The sequence below is a fragment of the Lagenorhynchus albirostris genome, chromosome 1, assembly GCF_949774975.1.
Source record: "Lagenorhynchus albirostris chromosome 1, mLagAlb1.1, whole genome shotgun sequence".
Taxonomy (NCBI): domain Eukaryota; kingdom Metazoa; phylum Chordata; class Mammalia; order Artiodactyla; family Delphinidae; genus Lagenorhynchus; species Lagenorhynchus albirostris.
In genome coordinates this window covers 11532773-11556460 of record NC_083095.1, presented here as the reverse complement: position 1 = coordinate 11556460, position 23688 = coordinate 11532773, and the positions used below count along the sequence as shown (strand labels likewise).

Below are 23688 nucleotides of genomic sequence, written 5' to 3'. Positions count from 1 at the left end.
GTCCCAACCGCCCCCGGGATGCCAGCAGGGCCGGCTCCAGGCACCACACGTGTACACCACAGCAGGGCCTCCCCACGGGCCCTCGAAGGTGCTGAGAGTGGCCAGAGGCAGCAGCACCAAGCCCTGGGGAAGAAGAGACCGCAAAGGCTGAGGGCCTTGAGGGGGTCTGTCTTCCCCTGATGCGGAAGCCCCAGGGCCAGGGACACGGAGACCTAAGAGGAGACCAACTCCATGGCCGGTGTCCTGGGACCCGGTCAGTGTGCATCAGGTGACACTGAGGATGGGGGTCGCTTGGTGAGACCTCATTGCTGCTCGCAACCCTCTCCCCGTCTACGCTCCCCGACACAGCTCCCTCCACCCCTGCAGAGACGCTGGGCCCGGGGAGAGGCCCGCACATGCCCTCGAGAGTGGCCAGTCCCTTCCCCACCACCCACCACGCAGCTCCTGGGCCTTTATGAAGCCTAACCCCGCCCCTCGGTTTCCCCACCCTGCTGGCCACCCGCATCGAGGCTGGTGGAAAGTGCCACGTCACTGCAAAACAGTTACTTGATATCCGGGCCCTGGACGCTAACGTGTGAGAGCCGGAGGGGAGGCATCGATTAAACAGGACACGATGTGGCCAGGGGCCCCGCCTGGCACCGGGTCACCCTGCACTCCCGACCTGTCCTGACTCGATCAGGACTGGAATTTTACTCAAAAACGTAAAGCTGTTTTATTAAAAGACTGGAGGAGGGCACAGGCTTTTAGCAACGTTTTGTAAACACGTGTGAAATGCAGTTTGATTTCAGTAGTTTATTTTGGAGACAAAGCAGTGCAAGAGGCCGGCCACGCTTTCCTGCTCCCCCGGTGCTTGGGGTTAGGCTAGGAAAGGCGACGTACAGACATTATAATCAGGGTTCAACACTCAAGTCGTGTAAACACGGTGGTCGGAGGGCCCGTGGTTTCTAGGACAGCTGGGCACTTCTGACGGCAGCCGCCCTCCCCCCAGCCCTTCCTTTCCCAAAGTGGGCGACCGCCACGTCCCTGCTGACCAGGCCTGAAGGTGTCTGAGTGCCCAGCTCAGCGGCCGCTCTCAGTCCATCCTCCCTGGACCACGGAGGACGGCCCAGAGGCCTGTTCCTCTTCCTCAAGAGGGACTGATGAGACAAGACACAAGGCTATGCTCAGGGGGTCCTACGCATCCCGCCAGATGGTCACACGGCCCGAGGACTGACAAAGCCCCTCACTGACCCCCTTCTCTGCAAAGGGGGCTGCCGGCCTGCCTGCACCTCGGGCTTGGACTGATCAGCTGGTGGTCTGTCTGCTGCCATCAGGGGCTGGGGCGACTCTAATAGGAGAAGCGGGTAATGTGCTTTCTTGCCTCTGGGGCTGCGAGCCCCCTCGCACCTGGCTGGCTTAGTGCTTGGCGCTGGCAGCGAGCATGAAAGGGGTGGATCAGGCCTTTTGAGCAGGTGTGGAGCAACGTGCAGCCTCCTCCTGCCTGGGGGGAGAGCCCCAAATCGCCTCGATGCCAAGGAGACGCTCATCTGGGTTGACGTCACGGAGACACAGGCTGCACTGTAGGGGCTAGGGCGTCAAGCCTGCCCTTGAGTTCCCTGGTCATGACTGCCCGGCGACTCTTGGAATGATTGGCCCAAAGTCACAGCACAAATCCTTGGCACAAGCAGGATCAGCCCAGAGGTTCCCAGCCAGGCAGGCTCCTCCCGGGTCCAGGGAGCAGTGGCGCTTGGTCAGGGAAGGAGGCCCCGTTGCGTGGGACACGTGCTGACGGGCCTAGTGGACTCCAGGGAGCTGCACGTGGAGAAAGGCGGCCAACCCAGGGCTGTGGCCTTCCCAGGGAAGCCTCCTCCTCCTCTGCTTTCGTGAGCGGGCAGCAGGTGGACCACAGCCCAGACTCCCTGCGTGGAATCCACGAGGAAATGGTAGCTGGGGCCCCTGCTTCCCCGGGCTCCTCCTGCTTTCGGGGGCGGGCAGCTGCACACCGGATGGGGCTTGAAGCCAGCGGTAAGGGAAACGGGCCGGGCCTGGCGTGGCGGCTTGGAGAGAAGAGAGACGGGCAACCGTTTGCTGGCTCTGCTCAGTCGCCGACAGCCTGACCAGGGATGGCCTGCTCCAGGGTCCCCGAGGCCTGGGCCACAGCAGCCATTGAGAAGAACAGACGTGGACGTGCTTGGGCACTCACACACGCACGGCGACCACGCACACGCACGCACACCCCCACACACGCACGCATGCACACCCCACCTCACATTCAGACCTAGTGTTGAAAACACAAGCGTGTGTAAACTCAGTGGAGAGATCTGCACAGCAGGAATCAGGCGGGATTGTCCCTCTTCCGCAAGGCTGGACCACTTGGGGTTCTCTTCCGTCCCCACCCCCACCCCTCATGTAGATCATGACATCAGAGAATCAGGTTAAAAATTAAAAAAAAAAAAGAAGGAGAAGGAGAATCAGATCCTTGGGAATTCTTAGTAGTAGCGTCACCGTCGGGAGCTGCTCGCCCAGCGTGTGTGTGTTCTGCAGCCCGCGCTGCCCCTCAGGGTCCTGGGCCCCATGCGTGGCTACTGGGAGGAGGCCTTGGTGGCCAGCGAGGCCACGCAGTGCTGCTGGAAGCTGGGCGACACGGCGGCGGTGCAGCCGAGTCTCTGGTGCGGCAGCTTGGAGGTGCTGCCCGCGCCCACGCCGCCCACGTCGGCCTCGGCCGTCCAGGGCGGCTCCTGGCCCATCATGCTGCTGCAGCAGCCGGGGCTGGCGCTGCACGTCCGCTCGGCCGCCAGGCCACCCGCCTGCTCCGCCAGGAGCCTGCTGTGCCGCAGCGGGGCCACGTCCCCCGTGCCTGCCGCGGCCGCGCTCTGGCCCTGCAGCACGGTGGTGATGTGGTTCAGGAGGTCCGTGAAGAACTCGCTCACGCCCTCGTAGCCTGGGGGTGGGAGAGACAGACAGCAAGCTGAGCCAGGTGGGTGCGGGGGGCGCGAAGGGGCTCCCGGGCCCACGAGGGCTGGTCGAGTGCACACAGCCTGGACTCCAAGCCCCGTGCGTGCGGCCCTGAGAGGCCAGTCCTTGAATTCGGCTGCCCCCGGAGGGTGAGAAGCCGCTGAGAAAGCGCCCTGTCCCTGCTGAGCACAGCTTTGGCATCTCATTTAATCACCCCCCTCCCGACGTGGTCTGATGCCATCATGCGGGGGAGGTGGAGTGGCCAGAGGTGGCAGGACAGAAGGTCCGCTCCTCCAGCTCTGAATCAGAAACACCCCTCCCCCTCCACGTGGCTCAGCTCCAGCTTCCCTGTGTGTAAACTGAGGACGGGGGAAGGAGGGCTCCTGTGGGCAGGACTGGGAGGGCTGGAACGTGGGTGAGGCCTGAGCAACAGCAGCTGCTCCTGGAACTGAGTCCATTTCCCTCTCACCCCCAAAGTATCAGTACCTGCAAGGAGGCCCGCCACGCTGCGTACTCTGCGCACCCCCCAACAAGGCCACCACGCTAACACGGCTTCCCTAACAAGCGGGCCCGGATCTCCTGAACAGAAACCGCCGGGACCCACCTGGGGCCTGCGTTTCCCATCACAGATGCAATTGCGAATGTCAGCAAACAGTCCTCGGAGCCACCCATCGAGCAAATTTCGGATCTGGCTCGAGGATTTTGCTGACTTCTGAAAGCTGCTTCGAAAGAAATTCGACACGGGGTGGGCGCCCCCGCCCCCACCTGCCTGAACCAATTTGCAGCAATGAGAACCGGGCACACAGCTGCAAGAACAGTGATCGGGACAGGAAGCAGGTCCCCAAAAAGGGACAGCGTGCCTGCATCGGGAGGGGGCCCAGGTACCACCCCCTGCCCCGGGATGTGACCCCATCGCTGACACCAGACCTGGTGCTGAGAGGTGCCGACCCCTCGCACGTCCTCTGGGATGGTCTTCACAGCCGTTGGCACGAGCTGCAGGAGAATGAAGGTTCGGACTTGGGCAGGTGCGTTAGCTCGTACAGGAAAGGCTGCCCGGGGGCCAGGCAGATGGGGCTGCCTCACTGTGCACGCTCTTATGTGTCCAGCAAACAGTGCTGTGGTTTTGAGGGAGCCCGAGGCTGAGAGGGGCAAGCAGAGGCGCCCAGGGGAAAAACAAAACTGGGTACATACTGGCATGCACAGCACTTGCCCTCTCAACACGCCCTCACTTGAGCATCGCAACCCTCTGTCCCCATTTTCCAGATGAGGAAATGGAGGCACAGAGTTAAGTAACCAGCCCCAAACACCAAAAGAGCCATCAGCAGGTGGACACGTGTTCACTGTGACGGTGGGTATGGTGACAACGTCCAGGGCTAGCGTTCATCCAGGCTCACCGAGTGCTGGCCCCCGGCTACATGTGGCATCCTGATAGCCCCCGGGGAGCGGGACCTGAGGGTTATCTCCATTTTACAGACAAGGACACGAAGCTCTAAGTAGCAGCACTGGGATCTGAACCAGGCCCTTTGGTGCCACCCGTGCCTTGAATACATGTGGTGCTGGGTGCCCCACTCTAGGACTGGGCGCTTCCTCGGCCCTGGGGCCGGGGGTGAAGGGCAGGGCAGTCACGGGTCATCGGCAGACGTGCTGCTGGGTTTCCAGGACAGAGATGCGAGCAGGGGAGAAGAGCTGAGATCCGCTGACAGGCCACCAGGGAACATAAGCCGTTCCCTCAGCAACAGGTCTGCCGCCCCCAGACGAGGCCCGGCCCACGGCTCCTCGCAGCCTGAGGCGTGAAGGAGCACTGCAGGGCAGGCACTGTGCACACGCCATCTCCTCTGCTAGGAGGGGAGAAGTGTTCCCACTGTGCACGAGCGAACACTGGGCCAGAGGGAGCGAAGCAGCACTGTCCCTGACCTGCCGTGAGATGGGGAGTCGCCTGGCCTCAGCACGTGTCTCTGTGAAGTAGCTCAGCCCAGGGCCACCACCACCATCACTGCTGAAGCTAACAGTCCCCTTGAGGGTTCTCGGGTGATGTCTCCCGCTGAGCCCCTCCCTGAGTTGGGATCTGAGGGGTGCAGGGCAGAGCCTGGTGGGGCAGCAGGTCCGGCAGTGCTTCCTGCCTCAGGGCTGCCGCAGACAGCATGGAGCAGACGCCCCAGCCGCGGGGAGCTGCCGGATCCGAGCGTGTCCCCAGCATGGTGGCTCAGGGTGGGGGGAGGAGCACGGCCTTGCCACTACCCTGCCGTATGACCTGGGACAACTTCTCCCTCCCTCCCTGCGTGTAAACTGGGATTTATATGCCCTCCAGTGTCCTTTCAGCTCTTTAAACCTACAAGGGCCCAAGAGGTCAGCTGAGATTTGGCCCGGAAAGGCCACTGCTGGTGGCACCGGGCCAGGAGAGGCAGCGGAAAGAACACGCGTTTAGCTGCAGGCCCACTACGCGCCCTGTAAACCCACTGGCAGGTGGGGCTGCGGCTGAGCGGGGGCTGCTCCGACCCTGGGCCCCAGACAGTGAGGGATGGAGCTGGTCAGCCCGACTCTCCGGCCCCCACCACCCGCCCAAGGCTGCCAGTCTACAGACCGGTGAAGGCGGCGCCCGGCCCCACCGCTCACCTGGGAAGGCGTTGATGTCGATGACGGCGTGCTGCCCCGTCTGGTTGTTGATGATGATGTCGATCCCGAAGAGCGATACGCCCAGTGCCTGCCGCAGGGCCCGGGACAGCTCCCGGATGACCTCGTCACTTGGTCGCTCGAAGACACCCTCGATCTTTTCCAGCTGCCAACACACACACACACACACACACACACACACACACACACACACACACACACACACACACACACACACACACACACACGAGTCAGGCCCCGGGTGGGGAGGCTCCACGCCTCGCCACACACAGAGACCCCCCCAGGGAGGTGGCACAGGCCGGGCCTTACCCGCAGGCAAGAGGCAGGACAGACCCACCAGAGTCGGCACGAGGACGGCCATTTCCAAGTCCTGCCAAGGGCTGGACAGCTGCTAGGTATACAGCGCACGTGACCTCTAGTCCTCATAACCAGCAGGGAGGCGAGCACCGTTATCAGCATTTTATACACAGGGGAGCTGAAGCTCAGAGAGGGTCAGGGGCCGGTCCAGGGCCACACAGCTCAGGGCTGGATTCGGACCCAGGCATTTAAGCCTGTAAAACCCAAGCCTCTTAGCAAGGAGGAAGGGGATGGAGAGTCTGTTGTGAACCCAGGAAGACTGTGTGGTTCAGGGAGCCTGTGAGCTGGACCTTGAAGATGGGGAGGATGAGGGGGGTGGGGGGAAGGGACCCAGATGAGAGCACAGTGGAAGCAAAGGTGCAGAGGTAAGAACCCACAGGAGAGAGCTGGGAGCAGCTGGAACTGTTAGGGCAGAGGCGGGCAGCAGGGGGAGTTTCTGTCAGCATCACCACACTGGCCCACCACTGCCGGAGCCTCAAGGCTGTGAGCTGATAGGTTCCGTGGACCGGCCTTCATTTACTGGCCGGAAGTGGGCAGTAGCGGTGGTGGTCACAGGGCTCCTGGGTGGGGCTTACACTTCTCCCCTTCCGGATGAGTCGCTAACTCTGGTGTGGCCACACTAACTCATGCTCAGCGCGCTTTTCCCCAAAGAGTCTACTCTGCTGCTGCTGCCCAACTCCCGGGTCCAAGTTCAGCTCTTAGCGAAGCTTCCACAGGGCTCGTGGGGCCGTCCCTTGGACTCCTGCTGACACCGCTCGCTTTCTGCTGTAATCACAGCTGGCCTGGGACAGGCACACAAGTCTTCATGGGCTCAAGCGTGGCCCCTGGCCCGGGCCTCCAAGGAAGCAGAACACCGCCCTGGGAAGGACTGAAGTCCGAGGGGTCCGGATTTGAATCCTGACCGTGACTTCCCAGCTCTGTGGTCTTAGGGGAAAGTACTTGGCCTCTGTGTGCCTCAGCCCGCTCATCTGCAAAACAGGGCCAATGAGGCCTCCATCCCAGACTGCTGGGAGGAATCACAAGGTCATTGATGTGATGGGGACAGCACATGCCTGGCTGGAGGAGCCGCTCCACTTGCATTTCAGGGCATGGATGGCAGCACGTCAGCCGGAATAGGGCTCACGTGTGGTGCTCAGGAGATAGCAGAGTCCTATGGACTGTGGGCTCGGGGCCAAAGGGGAAGCCCAGGAGCTCACCCAGCAGAAATAAAACAGAAGCTGGGTCAAAAAGCTAAATGGAGAATTACCATGTGACCCAGCAATTCCACCCCAGGTGTGTAACTTGTAGGCCACTGTTCATAGCTGCATTATTCACAATAGGCAAAAGGTAGAAACAACCCAAATGTCCATCAACAGATGACTGGATAAACAAAATGGGTTACCCACACAATGGAATATTGTTCTCACAATGCTACCACGTGGATGAACCTTGAAAACGTCAGGCTATGTGAAAAAAGCCAGACACAATAGGTCACGCACTGTACGGTTCCCTTAATATGAAAGGTCCAGAACAGGTAAGTCCATGGAGACGAAGAAGCAGATTCGTAGTTGCCAGGGGCTGGGGGGAGGGGGAATGAGGGGTGACACTTAACGGGTACAGGATTCTCTTTTGGGTGATGCAAATGCTCTGGAACTGGACAGAGGTGGCAGTTGCACGACACTGTGAATGTGCTTAACGCCACTGAACGGTTCACATTAAAACGACTAACGTTAACATGAAGCGAGGCTGGGTCAGGTAGGCTGGGGACAGAGCCCTGGGTACCCAGGACACGTGGTGCTTACCCCCAGCTCAGGAAGCCGAATGGCTCATGGGGAACTCCCAGACACGTGCAGGGCAGGGACCCCACAACTGGGCACCGTCGTGCGCTACTGTGAAAGCCACATCCACCGGCTCTGCACAGCAGGCGGCGACCCCCAACAGCGCCCATGACCCTGCTGCCCCGGCGTCTCGTCCAGGGGAGATGCTGTCTAAGCATCTGCGTTAGCTTCGCTGTGACAGGCACCTGCCTGAGCCCAGGTCAGCAGCCTGGCCGCTGGTCCTGCGGCCCGGGTCCCTCACCGAGTCACAGCCCTGGGAGGACGCCTGGCATTGCCCAGTCCCCGCTGCGTGCCCTGAGCCATAACAGGCCCTGCCGCGTCTTGTTTTCTCGCCCCAGGAAACAGGGTAATAAGAACACCCCTACCGCCACGGGGCTGTGGTGGGGATCCACGAAGCTCGCCCGTAAGGCCTGTGGCTCAGGCCTGGCAGCAAGGGGACCAATGGCTGCTGCTCTGTTACAAAGCCTCGTGACCCCGCTGTTTATAAAAGCACTTTCTCAGCTAAGGAATCTCAGAAGTCCTTCTGGAGCCCTTTGATTGTCTGAAACAGGGAGGCGATGGAGGTGGTAAGAGGTGCTCAGGTGGACCCCCGGGGTCACCCGTCACCATCACAGCTGACACTGACTGAGCACCTACTGCACACCCAGCACTGCCATGGTGCTTTTCATCTAGGGACTCCCTGAACACCACCACCATCCTACAGGGTGGGACGGGGAACCCGAGGCTCAGAGAGGCAATGTGACTTGCCCGAGGCCACACAGCTGGAAAGTTGTGGAGCTTCGGTCTGACCCCAGGCAGTCCTGTCAGTGTCACACTCTTAACCAATACCCTGTGTCTGGGGGGGCAGCCAGTTGGGTGTGGGAGCTGCGTCCACCCTTGGGAGCATCCAGCCAGGGAAGGAGGGGGGGCTTCAAGGCCAGGGCAGGGCTCCCGGCACCTGCACGAGTCCGAGATGGGGACTGGAGGGACCTTGGCGAGCAGGAGAATGCTAAGGGGCTTGTCTGGACACCCAGGTCTGGGGATGGCCTTGGCTGTGCATGTGGGCCTGACATCCCGAGTGGAAAAGGGACGGCTGCCTGCATTTCCCTTTTCTCTTTTCCACGTTGCCAGCCCTGGGGGAATCCCCACACAGCAGTCATGAGCTGGGGGGAAGGGGGAGATGGCAGCGGGGCCTAAACGTGGAGAGGAGGCCCCGCGGGGTCTGCAGGCCGACCTTTCCCACGTGGCAGACAGAGACGCAGGCTGAATGGCAGGTGGGTGATTAGCCAGGAAGGTGACTTTGCTTCTGGCCCTCACAGTGACCCTCTGGCATCAGGTAACAGCCCAGCGGTGACTAGAGCTGCTCTGTGCCAGGGGAGTGGCAGGGATAGCCTCTCGGCAAGTCTGCAGAATGCCAACCCCCTCCAAGAGTCACAGGCCGAATACGGTCTGAGAGCCTCGCAGGGAAGATGCCCTGCAGAGCTGGGCCAGCCTGAAGTTTCTGCAGCTTTTAAGAGACCAGAACGTTTTCTTGCACAGAACACCTATTTACGTCTTATAATGTGCACAGCCAGGCACTGAGGGGTTCTGTTTAAAATCTGGTTGTTCTCCAAGCATCCTTGACCACAAAACTTGTTCCCGGGGAATGTCTATTAACATCTTGAGGGACGCTGGTGTTCCTTCCAGGTCCCTTCCACGCCTGTGCTCTGTCGAACCCGCAGCACACAGCTGGCTCCTCACAGGAACCAGAAACAGACAAGAAAAGCACAGGCGGCCTCGGTTGGGGGACAGGAGGCCCTAACCTGGAACGAGGGGGAGTGAGGCCTAGAGGTGGGGGTCTGCTGTGGATGGGACACTGGCAAACCCTCCGAGCATGGCCAGGAGGGGAGTGGAGAGCTGGCAGAGGGCTCATTTCAGCGGCAGTGGCAGCAGAGACCCCTGGCTCTCAGGACACATGGAGGAACAGCAGAGGGTGGCCCAGCGCTGACTTCTAACTGCTCAGCAATTGCCAGGGAGATAAGAAATCCTAAATTCCCGGAGCACCCAGCTTTGGCATCAGACTAATCTGGGGTCAAATCTCGTCTCTGTCCCTGAGTGAGGAGCCCTGTGAACCTGGCTGAGCACAGCCCTCCCGCCTCAGGAAAGTGGGGATGTCTGTCCACCCCTGCAAGGCTGTTTTGGGCCGCAGGGCATCGAGGATGGAGCCTGACACGCAGCGACGTTCGCTGAACAGCAACCCCGAGCCCATTACCCACCGTGAACTACCCCAGCAGCCCCAGATGTACACGGCAGGCTCTTAACAAACGCTCCCTGGACTCACGTGGGCAAGGAAAGAAAAAGGAAAATTGAGGTGGTGCTCTGCTCCCTCTTCTTAAATCAGGCAAAAGGCAGATTAGAAAGCAGGACTTCAAATTCCTCACGGTTGGGGGGATTTCCTCATGTAGGAGGAGTTAGAAAATCATCCACTTGGAGTAGCCCAGCAATGAGCGGGCGTGGCTGTGATGACCACTGGCACGAAGGCCCGAAGCACGCGAGGAAGAGAGGTCTCTGGAACCGCCCTGGGTCCCTGGCCTGGGGGGAAGGTCCTGCCACCCTGCCCCGCTGGACAGTCAAAAGCACCCCACACCCAGGGCTCGGCGGGAGGGACATACCGCGGTCAGCACCGATGACGATTCTGGCTTGGACACGTTGTGGCTGTTGAAGAAGATGGACTCACGGTCTGAAAAAGCAAAGACAGGAAGAAGCCGGAGTTAGAAGCTCGAGGCAGGGACGGTGATTCCAGCACCCGACACCAGGGGACAGCACCACCCCAGCCACAGGCCACAGTGGCCTTCAGGCTCGGCGTCCAGCGGCAGCCACCTGGGCCTCCCTACCCACCCCAGGAAGACAGGACGCCACGGAGACCCGCACGCCCAGGCAGGGCTCCTGTTTCCATTTTCCTTCCCATAGAAAAATGAACGGCTTGATGAGCGCACCTCTGCCTCTGCTCTCGTCTTACACAACCATTCCTGATTTTCCCCAATACCCGAGGCCCCCCCTCCCCAAAGCGTGTCTAGAGTGTCTTACGGACATGGCACCAGAAGGGGGGCTAAGTGAGTGGGAAATGCTGCATATGTGCATATCAAAGGCCCGGAGTCAAGAGGTCAACTGATGCCATTTAATCCAGCATTCCCCTCCCGGTTCTGCCCACGGAATGCCTTTTCAGGGTAGCAGCTGAGAAACGGCTAGGCGGCCACTTGGCACGTGAGTGTTTAAAATACAAAGGGTTTTGCTGTTTCCCCACTACTTAAGGAAAAAATCGGAAATCAGAGCATGGGCTTCTGTAGGACCCATCCAAGAAAGCATACAGTTTGGCTTTGGAAGTTAGCACAGCCCCATGAAATACCCTCCACATCTCCCACCCCCTCCCTCTCTGCTCCCACTGCCCCCTGGGCCCCCTCGGTCCCATGGGGGCACCCGAGAGGCAGATCAATCCCAAGATTATTGGGAGTGATGAGCAGCTGGTTTGCTCCTTCACCCCCTGGAGAGTAAAGGCAGGTCAGTCGGTCAGAAACACGTCCTCCAGCGGCTGGAAGTGTGGCACACGAATGCACGAGGCACAAAACCACGAGCCTCGGGGCTGGGATCTGGTAAAGGCCGTCATCCCACTGTGATCCCCCCACCCCAAGAGTGGCACGGGCCACGAGCCCAACGCGGCCCCAGCGGCCTCTGCTTTAGTCCTTCCTGGCAGGGCGTTACGGCTCCCGTCCTGCAGGACACATTGCGCATCCCTGGGACCCAGGCCTCCAAGCGCAGGCCAGGAAGGGCCCTGGCTGAGCACCGCCGTGTGCCAGGGGCCAGCCCGAGGAGGCACCTGCTCTGGCTGCCAACGCCCGCCCCCCACCACCTCCAGGATTACAGCGCCGCAACAATCATGCATGAGGAAGTGATTCGGGCGGAGGCTGAGCAGGCAGGCGCTGAGATGTACCTGGCATCTTTCCCGCTAGCGGGGCATGCAGGCCCCTTGCCGCCCTGGTGTGCCCGAAAGTCCTCCTACCGCTCCGACCAGAGCCAGTCCAGACGGGGGGCACGAGAGACGGTCCTGGGGAGGAGCCTGGGGAAAATAAACACCCTGCAGGACTGGTGCCAAGCAGCCCCACCAACCTCGACTCCTGGGCGCCGACAGCCAAGAAAAGGGAGCCTTCGGAGGGTGGCAAGCTCCACGGGCCAGAGCCCGGAGCAGCTGGGATGGGCGCTCCGGCCTTCTGTGGGTACTGCCCACCTTCTCAGCCTGTAGCCCAGCCTGGCCCAGTCCTACTGAGCTCAGGGCGCCTCCCACCCACCCTGTGGGACCCAAGGGCAATCGCCAGGATGGCAGAGCAGGCCTGGGGAGAGAAAGGCCACCCAGAGCAGGTGGACACAGCCAAGCTGTCGCCCAACAGCTTCCTGTGGCAAGATCGAAAGTGTGGACCATTTCAAAGGAGACTCGTTTCTCCTCCTGGCTAACGCTGACCTGGGAGCCCTGGCCAGAGGACTGTTTAGCAGGGAGGGGAGAGCTGCCCTTTACTCAGATCCTCCCCATGTGCGGCCTGAGTAGGGGCCGGACAGAGTGGGAGCGGATTCCGGCCATTTGATGAACCAGGAGACTGTGGAAGCCGAGGTGGGTCAGAAAGGGTCAGAGCATCCCTCGGTGCCAGCTTTCCTGGGTAGCTTCAGGGTACCGAGTTCCCTAAAGATAAGCCTGGCTGGGCCCTTGCACCTTGATCACAGGTGCACCCTGCATTGGGGGGGCCCATCCCCTCTCTGTTCCTGGACTAGTCCCGAGTCACACGGAGCCCCGGGAAGAACACCAAGAACGCCCACAGGAGAGGGGAGGCAATAAGAGGAATATGGGTATTTCTGTCCCCAATTTACAGACAAGCAAAAGAGGTTCAAAAGAAGCGGAGCAAGTGACAAGTGTAGCACCCAAATATCCCAGGGGGTCTGAGGTGCAGGTGTGAGCTGTGGCCACACCTTCTTCAGCTTCGTTTGCTTAATCTTCACATCTCTGGCGGGGGGCGGGGGATAAAGCACGTCATGGCGCTGCAGACGGTGGCCCAGGTCTCCTCCCAGATCCCACGCAAGCATCAGCTCCGCAGAGGGGCCCCGGCTGCCCCGCCCGAGTGGCTCCCCTCGCCCAGCGGTGTCCCGGGACCCACTGGTTCCTCTGCGGTCCCTCATCTGTGCTGCCACAATTCGTCCTTTCATCTCTTCTTCCCTGGTGTGTAGTTTCTCCCGCTAGAAGATGAACACACGAGGGCAGGACACTTGGCTGACTATCTAGTTCCCTGCTGGCTCCCAGGGCTGAGCGCCTGGCAGGTGCAAGGAAACAGGGCATTTGTTACACCTGAGGGCCTCTCGATGCAAGATCACCAAATCTGGCCCGCCACCTGTGTTTGTAAATAAAGGTTTATTGGAACGCAGCCACGCCCATTCGCATACAATGCTGTCTACAGCGGCTCTTAGGCCACAACAGCAGCATTAAATAATTATGACAGAGCTGGAAACACTTACTCTGGACTTCTGCAGAAAAAGCCTGCTGACCCTTGCTCTATGTGGTAAGCGGTGTCGTTCCTTTATATACATACCCCTAAGGAAAAAAAGGCCCACGTGTAGAGTCTAACAGAGGCGTTGTGCCCGCAGAGGAAAAGAAACAGAAATAAACCCGCTGCACAGAAAGGGGAGCAGAGAAACACACCCACTGCGACTCTGGAACTAGTGGAGAGAGGGGAGCAGTCTCCCCAAGACCGTGGACCAAGGGCTGGGGCTGGCACAGGCCAACCTCAACCCTCTCTGTAAAAACGTGTCTTCAGTTCCAGCAGAGGCGACTGCAAGAGGCCTGTGGCCGTAAGACACACCTGACTTCAGAGATGCTAACAGGTGAAAACCAAAAGTACATCTGAGAATCAAAAGAACACAGTAGTTGTGGAGGGAAAGCTGGTGTCCTCATCACCACTGCAGGTCAAAAGAATCCCACTCAAGGAGCCTCCACCTCCCTGCATGGACAGGGGAGACCGGCGAGCCCGCCACGCAGGGCCATGGGAACCAGAAAGCTGGGAGGGGGCTGGAAAGAAGCCAGAGCCCTGAAGCCCCCTGCCCAACGGGTCCAGCTTAAAGAGCCGCTGTCACACTGTGTTTCTCATCCAGAAAGAGAACACACGCGTGAAAAGAACAACGAGCTGGTGTGATGCCCTGAAGACAGTGGACACAGAATCAGTTTTGGGGGATGGAGGGATGGACACAGTGAAAATCACTCAGCTCGCCTGGGCATAATAAACACTTCTCCATTAGCTCTGTGTTTCTCCCCTGATTTACTCGGCCCCAGCCTGCATATTATGGTAAACTGGCAACCTGGAATGGCCATGAGAAGACACAGATGCGGAGCCCCTGTCCTCAGACATGGGACACAGAGCTCACGCCCAGCCACTAGTGGTTCCCAGATGGAAACTGGCCCAGGCCTTTGCAACCAGGAGAAAAAGGGAAGGAAAAGAGGGACTTTTCATGTGGAAAGGAAGGAAACCACGTGGTATATTTCTTTTAGAGATGGAGTGATTTTTTGGTAAAATAAATAAAAAGGCATACCTACTCTTCCCTTAATACATTTTGTGTAGACTTAAAGAACATATGTTTAAAAATCAGGAAACAATATAAACAGGCTTAAAAAAACATCAGCCTCAACCTGCCCACAATTGATAAGAATGCCTCTTGCCAGTACACAGTCACATACAAAAAGACCCCTCCTGACATCGGTCCCCCACCCCCAGATCATTCCGTCAGCCCAGTGGGTAGAGGGAAGGACGAGCGTGAGCACTGGGATGCCCTGAAAGCCCCGCCAGCACTCAGAAGGGCAGTGGAGGGAGACACACATTTCCAGAGTGTCTGCTCTCTGGGTTGCATTAATGGGAAGAACGGCTGAGACAGGACGCGAACAGCTGGACTTCAGTCAAGAGGCATGGCCTGAGGCTTCCCTGGTGGCGCAGTGGTTAAGAATCCGCCTGCCAATGCAGGGGACACGGGTTCCAGCCCTGGTCCAGGAAGATCCCACATGCCGCGGAGCAACTAAGCCCGTGCGCCACAACTAGTGAGCCTGCGCTCTAGAGCCCGCAAGCCACAACTACTGAGCCCGCATGACACAGCTACTGAAGCCCGTGCTCCGCTACAAGAGAAGCCCGCGCACTGCAACAAAGAGTAGCCCCTGCTTGCCGCAACTAGAGAAAGCCCGTACGCAGCAACGAAGACCCAATACAGCCATAAATAAATAAATTTATTTATTTAAAAAAACAAAAACAACAACAGAGGAGTGGCTTGAAGCCATGAGGAGCGGACGGTGACAGGCAGTCCCACAGAGGGATTTTAGGAAGACACATCTGTTTGCTCAGAGGGAAATAACGCAGTCTGGACATTTCATCTGGTGATGGCGGGTTTCCCGTCCAGAGAGAAACACACAGTGAGTGAGAGCAAAACACACCAGGGCAACCAGACATCCTCCGAGGGGTCCTCTTGGAAAACCGTGCTTATTCCAGAGACACTGCCACTGTTCCAAAGGTTCCTGGAACTTGCCTTAGAGACGCCTCCAGAACCACTAGAACAGTCTTTTAAGCGGCCCCAATACCAGCAAATCCTTATCTTAGTGTCAGTTTTTGAAACGGCCAAGGGTCACCTGCAGCTGGTGAGCAGCTGAAGAAAAGCTGAGCGCGTGGAGCCCCTCAGCCTCCCTAGAGGACCCCCTCAGATGCCCCAACGCTGGCAGAACCCTGCAATGCCACCACTGCGTGACATCTGAGGGACACGGAGGGCCATTATCCACTGATCCAAAACACGCTCACGGATGCGCTCCTCAGCCCTGTGGGGTACCCGGCAGGCTGACTGTGGCCACCCTTGACCTGCCCGGGGTCCCACAGCCGGGAAGTCCTGCGCCCTGTGTGCTGACTCCGAAGAGAGCATGCGTCCACCTCAGCAGCTGCAGAAGCAGCAGGTAACTCAGTGTTTCCCAGTTGGAAAAAGGAGACGTGATAAAGCAGCCAGCGCTCTGGTCCTCAAAATATGAGGGGCCCCTCCCTCCCTCCCCCTCCCTGGCTTCGCCGAAGGGACCATCACCCATTCCAGCGTGTTCCCTGTGGGCCTCGTGACCGCACGGGGCCCCGGGAAGCGGCCTGGGGGCAGAGAGCTTTCAGGCTCTTCCTGCAATGTATGGTAGAGACAGACGGGGCCCCTACCATGACCTGGCGTGCCCCAAGACCTCTTCAGCTACTGGACACAGCTCTTCCAACCTCCAGATCACCTCTCCCTGCTCCAGCCACGCCCCTAAGCTCAGGGCATCCAGAGACGGCGCGGGCTCAGTTACCTGAGGTGCCCGCGGAGAAGTTCTTCAGCGAGGGCCTCTGGACCACGGTGTAGGACTCGCCGACCACGAACACCTTGTACAGGACGGCGTTGTGGTTGATGAAATTCTGGACCACGCAGGGCGGCTGGATGGCGCTCAGGCCCTCCTGGTTGAACACGATGGCCATCTGGGGAGACAGGGGGCCAAGGGCTTGCTCAGAGTTCACCACGTCCTCAGCCTCCGGCACGGGGTGTGTTACCTGTCCAGAGCACTGCCACCAAGGCCCACCCCTGGTCCTGTAGCACAAGGGCTCCCCAAGAAGAGTTTCAAGCCAGGGTGAGTGGAGAGGGACTTGAGAAGAACACCTGGGGATCAACCCACGCTTGCTACGAGGGTTTGGAAATCCTGTACCGTCAGGCCCACCATGGAAGGATGAGCTGGCTGTGCACTGCATAATTCCACTACTCACACTGCACCCAGGGAATGGGACCCCCTGGGTTGTGTACTACTTAACCCTTATGACCTCCTAGAGGTTCCTCCACAAAGTCTTTGGTTGGGTGGGATGGGGGGTGGGGAGGGGGGCAGGTGGCTCGGCCAGGAAGTGGAAGACAATGGATCAGGGTTTGGGAGGCCTTGGGTCCAAGCCTGCATAATGACAAGTGCTGCCTTTTGAGTACTCATGACACACCTGGCCCTGTTCTAACCACTCTGCATGAATCACCTGGTGTTTCCCTCACAATGTACCCCCGAGGTGGGCACCGACACCACGCCCCTTTTACAGATGAGGAAACTGAGGCCTGAGGCACGTAGTGGCTGCTGGAAAGTGACAGAGCCCGGAATGGGCTGGGGTCCAACAGCCCCCAGCCTTGCCGTCTTACACACTGAGTGAGCCACACGAGCACTTGAGGAACGGAACATGCCGCTCCCCGTCCCTGAATCCTCTGGGGACAAAGGCTCCACCAGGAGGGTGTGGCAGGGGACTGAGGTCGAGATGGGAAGAGGGGCGGCTGGAGAAAGCCTGCCCGCTCTGGCCGAGGCAGGCCCACCGCAGCCAGCTGCCAGTGCCGGGGCCACGGCTAATGCTTCGTTCAAGTCCACGGGGCCCCAGGAAGGAGCCACCAGATGCCCAGAGCTGCTAGGAGGGGTAACGGGGCTGGACAGCTGGCCGCCACACTGGCTGTTGCCTCTCCCAGCAACTGTCGCAGAGCACCACCACGATATGCCTGGGGCTCAGCTGGGTGGGGCAGAAGTAGAGATCCAGGCCACACGGGGAAACGAAAAGTGCGTGCGTGCGTGTGTGTGTGTGTGCGTGTGTGCGTGCGCGCGCGCGCATGTGCACCACAGTGAATTATCTCCTTAGCCATCTGACGAAAGTAAGAGAGCCGTACACGGGTTCAAGACCCAGCCCTGGCGCTTGCTGCGTAAGCCCTGTTTAAGCTCCATCTTCCTCACCTGTGAAATAGCATCAGTAACCACCATGGTGGGGCTTCCCTGGCGGTCCAGTGGTTAAGACTCCGCACTTCCACTGCAGGGGGCACGGGTTCGATCCCTGGTCAGGGAACTAAGATCCCGCATGTCGCGCAGTGTGGCCAAAAAAATTAAAAATAACTAAATAAATAAAATAACCACCATGGGGTAGCTCCGGGGTCCTCCGAGCGTTTGGCTCAGTGGGGTTTTGGTTTTTGTTTTTAAAGGAGGGGGTGTGGTATTCCACACACTCCAAGTGGAGCACACTTGCGTGCTTACACCAGCTTAAAGCCAAGACAAGAGCCCAAACCGTCATGTGACCCTAAGATGAAAACAAACTAGTCCCGGTTTCAGTTGAGCGAGGGACCGGGGAACCAGAGGCAGGACTCGGGCAGACTGGGGTACAGGGGAGGACCCCGGTCAGAAAGCCCCCTTTCCTGTGTAGAGCTCATCACGTGCACGGAGATGTCCTCCATCCTCGCTGCACTCGGCATCCCCGGGCACCCCTGAGATGGGTGACGAGCCTCGGCGTCCCACCCACAGGCTCATGCCGCGGAGGGCGCCCCACCAGAGGGGGCGTCCCTCTGATGCTAACAGCCTCCCAGGAGGCAGATGGCCCGCGGCACACAAGCCCCCTGGGAATCTGCAACACCCCAGATCCCAATCTCAGGGCTCTGTCCCTGACCCCCACCCAGCAGAGGAGCCCCTCCCAGAAACAGTGCATGGCGGGCTGGGGGAGGCCCAGGGGTGGGGCAGTGGCGGGGGGGACGTGGCACACACCTTGGAGCCAGACTTGGATAACTGGACTGAGGGGTGAAATAGCCTCCCCTGAAGGCACTTGACCCCATGGAGTCAAGACTCCCCTGGAGGAGGGTGGCCACCTCGATCCGGAACCCCTGCCCCATCAACCATGACCCAGTGGGCTCCAGGGCAACTGGTTCCACGACAGCGTATCAAACACTCCCTGGGCCAGGCCCCATGGCAGCACACGCAGCAACTCCCTTATCCTTCACAACAGCCACCATATCCCCAGTTACAAGTGAGGGACGGAAACTCAGAGAGGCTGGGTAATCTGCCCAAAGTCACACAGCCGGTGGTGCTCAGAACCAGACCTGGTCCCAGGCTGGTGTGATTCCAAAGTTCTTACGTCAACAGCAGAAGCGGTTCCCTCCTGGCAGGCTGACCTATTCTGCATTAGGCCGGTCTAATCACACTAATGGCTGCAGTCGCCTTTCTGTCCTGGAAACCCCGAGACACTGACCAACAGAGGAACCGTCTGGTGGTGAAAAGGGCCGGGCGCTGGTGCCAGCGAGGGCAGCGTGGGCTCCGGGGACACGATTCTGGCTGCTCTGAGGCCTTCCTGCTCCCTCCCGGGGCCCGGCCCAGGCGCACACCCCTGGCTCCACGAGGGCTCCTGACCTTGGGAGACAGCTGACCTTTGCTACAGGCCAGGATTTCCTGCCCTCACGTTTCCCCCCACAAGCAAAGGGACTCCTCGGCCTTGCAGCCCCATCACGGCATGTACCACACCATAGGGACACAGCTGTTTACAGACATTTCCCCATAACTACATGCCAGGGATAAAGACACTACATACTTCTTCTCCAGGGCGCAACGCCGGGGTTGTCCACGTTTAGTCATAGGTCTTGGGGGAGCATTTCTGACAGCAGGGCTGCCTGGGACAGACTCTCCCACAGGGCCTTCTGGGTGGGTCAAATGTCTACAGCCCAGGGTGTCCTCCCATGCACCTAATGCGGGGGTCCCCAGGCTGGGCTGTGCCCCTGAAGACAATGTCCCAGGCATGGTTCTTAAGGACGGCAACAGACCCAGCAGAGCCCCTGCCCGGCCATTAGCTCCCAAAAGGCTTCCTCCGCTCAATCTCCCAACCACACCCCGCTGGTGCCCTCCGCCTCCGGGACTCTGTGCTCCCCACCAGGCCAGGACTCACATCTTACATCCTTCCCGGGGCACCCAAGGCCAGGAAGGACTACCAGGTGAACACAGAAATGAATGAGAGGGTGGGGCAGTCACATACACGGCAGGTAGGGTGCTCCTTCCTCCTCTCACCCCCTTCCCAAATTCAGCAGGCCTGGCAGATCCCTGTGGGCAGCGATGGCATCTTTTCAGTGGGGCCCAGGCCAGTGCCTGGCACGGAGCAGGAAGTGACCGACACCGACAGGCCAAAGGACTGGTCAGATGGAGGCCTGGCTCGCACGGGCACAAAGGGGGCAGGCACAGCCATCGCGGCCTCGGGGACAGGACAGGCACAGGGTGTGGGTGGAGAGAGCGTACAAACCCACAACCTCAGGAGCAGCAGGCTAGGCGGGCTCCCAGAGAGACACCGCGAGCCGAAAGGATCGGGGGCAGGGGGATGGCCGGGGCGGGGAGGCGGGGGACAGTGCAGTCAAGTCGTCACATCTTCCACTCACCTCGTGAGAGTTGGTACCATGAGCCACTCTGGTTTTGCAAACTGTGGGTGCGGGAGAGAAAAAGAGGGGTGAGCGAGGTTATTCACCCACAAAGCCCAGCCTTGCAGGTACATGGAGAAACTCTTAACAACTCCCACAGCCCCTCAGGGGAGGGGCAGGTGGGAGCTGGAGGGCGGCGCGGACTCGACCAGGGCCAGCACCTGCCCGCGGGTGAGCTGGACGGACGCCGCCAGGCCAGGCCCTCACCACCCAGGAAGCCAGGGACCCGGGGCCATGCCCTCCCCGGCAGCCGAGGCCTGCCTGCACCCTGGGGAAGTTTAAGGCCCACCCGGCCCCCACGTGGCGCGCCAGGGCGCGATACGCACTGAACGGGAAGGCCAGGCCATTCTCCTCCAGGAGCCGCATGGTGTCGTCTCCGCCCAGGCTCGTGAGCTCCATGAAGGGTGGTGAGCAGATCCTGTCATCTGGGGGCGGAGGAGAAGCCCGAGTCAGCACCGCCCTCTCCCCGGGGCCCCCTCAGAGCCCCTGCCCACCCCATCTGATGGCCCATACGCCGCCGCAGTCACCCACATGCCCCGGGAATGAGAGCATAGACTTTCATTACATTTTCTAATAGCGTTTCTGTAGTGACGGAACCAATACATGATAACGGCAAAGGCTGCAGATCAACTAAAAGTGAAAACCAGACACAGTCACAGATACAACTGCGATTACCTCCTAGCCCACACTTGGGCATGTGACACACACACACAGCTCCACAACGAGGTACTGTTTTGTAACTCAAATTTTCACTCAATCAACTATGAACACTTCTGGGGCAATAAAGACTTCACCCTCCAAAGGGTAAGCTGGGATGAAGTGAGAGAGTGGCATGGACATATATACACTACCAAACATAAAATAGATAGCTAGTGGGAAGCAGCCACATAGCACAGGGAGATCAGCTCGGTGCTTTGTGACCCCCTGGAGGGGTGGGATAGGGAGGGTGGGAGGGAGGGAGATGCAAGAGGGAAGAGATATGGGGATATATGTATACGTATAACCGATTCACTTTGTTACACAGCAGAAACTAACACACCATTGTAAAGCAATTAAACTCCAATAAAGATGTTAAAAAAAAAAAGATTTCCCCCTCCACAGGCAGTATCAGCTTAATGATAATCACAGGAATGACACCAGCCCTTCAGCTCTTATCCCAGGTCTAGCTCTGCCAAGGGCTTTACGTACATCGCCTCTGAAGTCTGCAAATAATCCCGTGGGGAGGACGCTGAGGGGGGTGGGGGGATTAAAGAGTGGCTCGCAGTCACACAGGGACCCGTGGCATGCAGCCTCTCGCCACCTAACAGAGGCGGCTCCCGACCCCTCTGTCACCCCGACGGGCCACACGCGAGCACAGGCATCGCCCTCCTCCTGCCACCACACTCCAGCCCCGGCCCCACCCCCATGCCGCTGCTTTCCTGAGCCCCCCACTCTTGGAGGGGTGCTCGCTCACCCTGTGGGTTCCAGGCGTGTTTGGTTTTCTGAGAAGCTCTGGGAGCTGGGTGTGCTCTGTTCATCAGGACACTCCTGGTGCCAGACACCGAGTGAGGGCAGAACAGATTATTCGTGGGAAAACAAAGTGTCTTCTGAATCTCTCTACTGATTTTTAAGTTGCATGACTGGTCTGTTATTACTACTCAGTCCACCTCCAACCCCACTCAGGGCACCAGCTCCCAGGAGGTAAGACCACCCTGTATTTCTGGGCACAGGAGCTGGGAAAGGCTGAGCATTAGTGGGATGGGGGTGACACCCCCATCCCCGCCACAAACTTGGAAACCAAACCGAAAGCAAACAGTAAAGCAGCTTGTCTCCAACAGCTTCTAGCTACTTGGCTGGATAGGAGGTCAGTACATTAAAACACTGAAACCAAGGTAAGATCCAGCTTCACATATCTCATAAAAGCCAGTGCCAAGAATTACACAGGGAACATTAAAAGTGTTTTAATTTCCCTCCCCGCCCCCCGCCAGCGAAGTCCAAACTCCAAACAGGCGCAGAGTGATGGCAGGTTCTCGGGGACCCAGGGAGGGTGGAGCCCTGGCAGACGGCGAGGCAGGCCCTCTGCACGGGGCACTCGTATTCCTCAGGGACAGATGCTGAAACAGAGGCCCAAAGAGGCAGTCTTTGCCCAAGGTCATGACAGCCACATACAGGGCCAGGACAAGGAGCCAGGCTCACATGGCAGGCCAGGGGAAGAGAAGCCAGGGCCATCAGAGCAGGGAGGTAGGGCTGGCGGCGGGGCAGGGGTGTGTGTGTGTGTGTGTGTGTGTGTGTGTGTGTGTGTGTGTGTGTGTGTGTGTGTGTGTGTGTGTGTGTGTGTGTGTGTGTGTGTGTGTGTGTGTGTGTGTGTGTGTGTGTGTGTGTGTGTGTGTGTGTGTGTGTGTGTGTGTGTGTGTGTGTGTGTGTGTGTGTGTGTCTGTGTCCTGGCTCTCAGCTGTAAGCCATTATCTAAACAGGCCCCATTTCTGTACCCCCTGCCCAGAGTCAGAGCCGGGTGGAAACACTGGTGAGGGGCTGGCAGGCCGTGGAAGGAGGAAGCGCTCTGCGCAAAGGCTCCTTGCTGCAGCCCCTCCAGCCCAGCCCTAACAGGGTGTGACGCTCCAGGCCAAACAAACTGGAGCGTGTGGCAGCAGGCCGGTCTGCGTCAGTTGCCCACCTGGCCTGGCATGGCCACCCTGGACCCAGCCCTCCCATGGGAAGACTCGGAGATCCCTGGAGTCAAACAGACCACCTCCGGTCAGAGCTTCGGGAGTTTTCGGAGCAGGTGAATCTGCCTGGCTTTTAGATCCGCCTTCAAGGCCCTTCCCACCCCAGCCCAAAGCTTTCAAGTAATGTCACGGCTAACGGCCAACAGTCAATAAACCCCACTTGTTATGTGCCGGACACTACTCCACACAGCCTGCAAAGCCATCATCCACCCTCACAAGAACCCCGCAAAGAGGTGCTGTCACCCCCATTTTACAGATAAAGAAAATGGGGCACAGAGAGGTGAAGCTCCCTGTCCAGAGTCACACAGTGAGTAAGGGGTGCAGCTGGGAGCTCATCCCCGGGCAGCTGATTCCCAAGTCCATGCTACTGACCACGGCCTCCCTAGTAGAAAAAGTGCCTGCTCCATATCGACAGGATAAAGGATGAAACCCACACGATCCTATCAGTAGGTGCAGAAACGGCTTCCCTGGTGGCGCAGTGGTTGGGAATCCGCCTGCCGATGCAGGGGACATGGGTTCAAATCCTGGTCTGGGAAGATCCCACATGCCGCGGAGCAACTAGGCCCATGAGCCACAACTACTGAGCCTGCGCGTCTGGAGCCTGGGCTCCACAACAAGAGAGGCCGCGATAGTGAGAGGTCCGCGCACCGCGATGAAGAGTGGCCCCCGCTTGCCACAACTAGAGAAAGCCCTCGCACAGAAACGAAGACCCAACACAGCCATAAATATTAAAAAACAAAAACAAAACAAAAAACAGTTATTCCTTTAAAAAAAATAGGTGCAGAAAAAGCATTTGAACTAAAACTATAAAACGCTTAGAAGAACACACAGGTATAAATCTTTATGACCTGGGATTAGACATGGTTTCTTAGACACCAAAAGCACAAGCGACCAAAGTAAAAATAGACACATCTGATGTCATCAAAATGTAAAACTTGTGTGCTTCAAAGTACACTATCAAGAAAGTGAAAAGACAACTCACAGAATGG

General features: G+C 58.9%; 1 protein-coding gene across 2 annotated transcripts in view; it reads right to left on the bottom strand.

Annotated features, from left to right (window-relative positions):
- Nucleotides 1-777: 777 nt before the first annotated feature.
- The window catches only part of ITPK1 (inositol-tetrakisphosphate 1-kinase), a 161411-nt gene continuing 138500 nt past the window's right edge, over nt 778-23688 (bottom strand). For both annotated transcript variants that reach the window (XM_060167069.1, XM_060167033.1), the window contains 6 exons: nt 20321-20419; nt 19956-19996; nt 16081-16246; nt 10370-10437; nt 5548-5710; nt 778-2920 (listed from right to left, as the gene is read on the bottom strand). In XM_060167069.1, coding sequence (XP_060023052.1) covers nt 2562-2920; nt 5548-5710; nt 10370-10437; nt 16081-16246; nt 19956-19996; nt 20321-20419 — 896 coding nt within the window. In that variant the 3' untranslated portion in view covers nt 778-2561. The remainder of the gene's footprint in view (nt 2921-5547; nt 5711-10369; nt 10438-16080; nt 16247-19955; nt 19997-20320; nt 20420-23688) is intronic.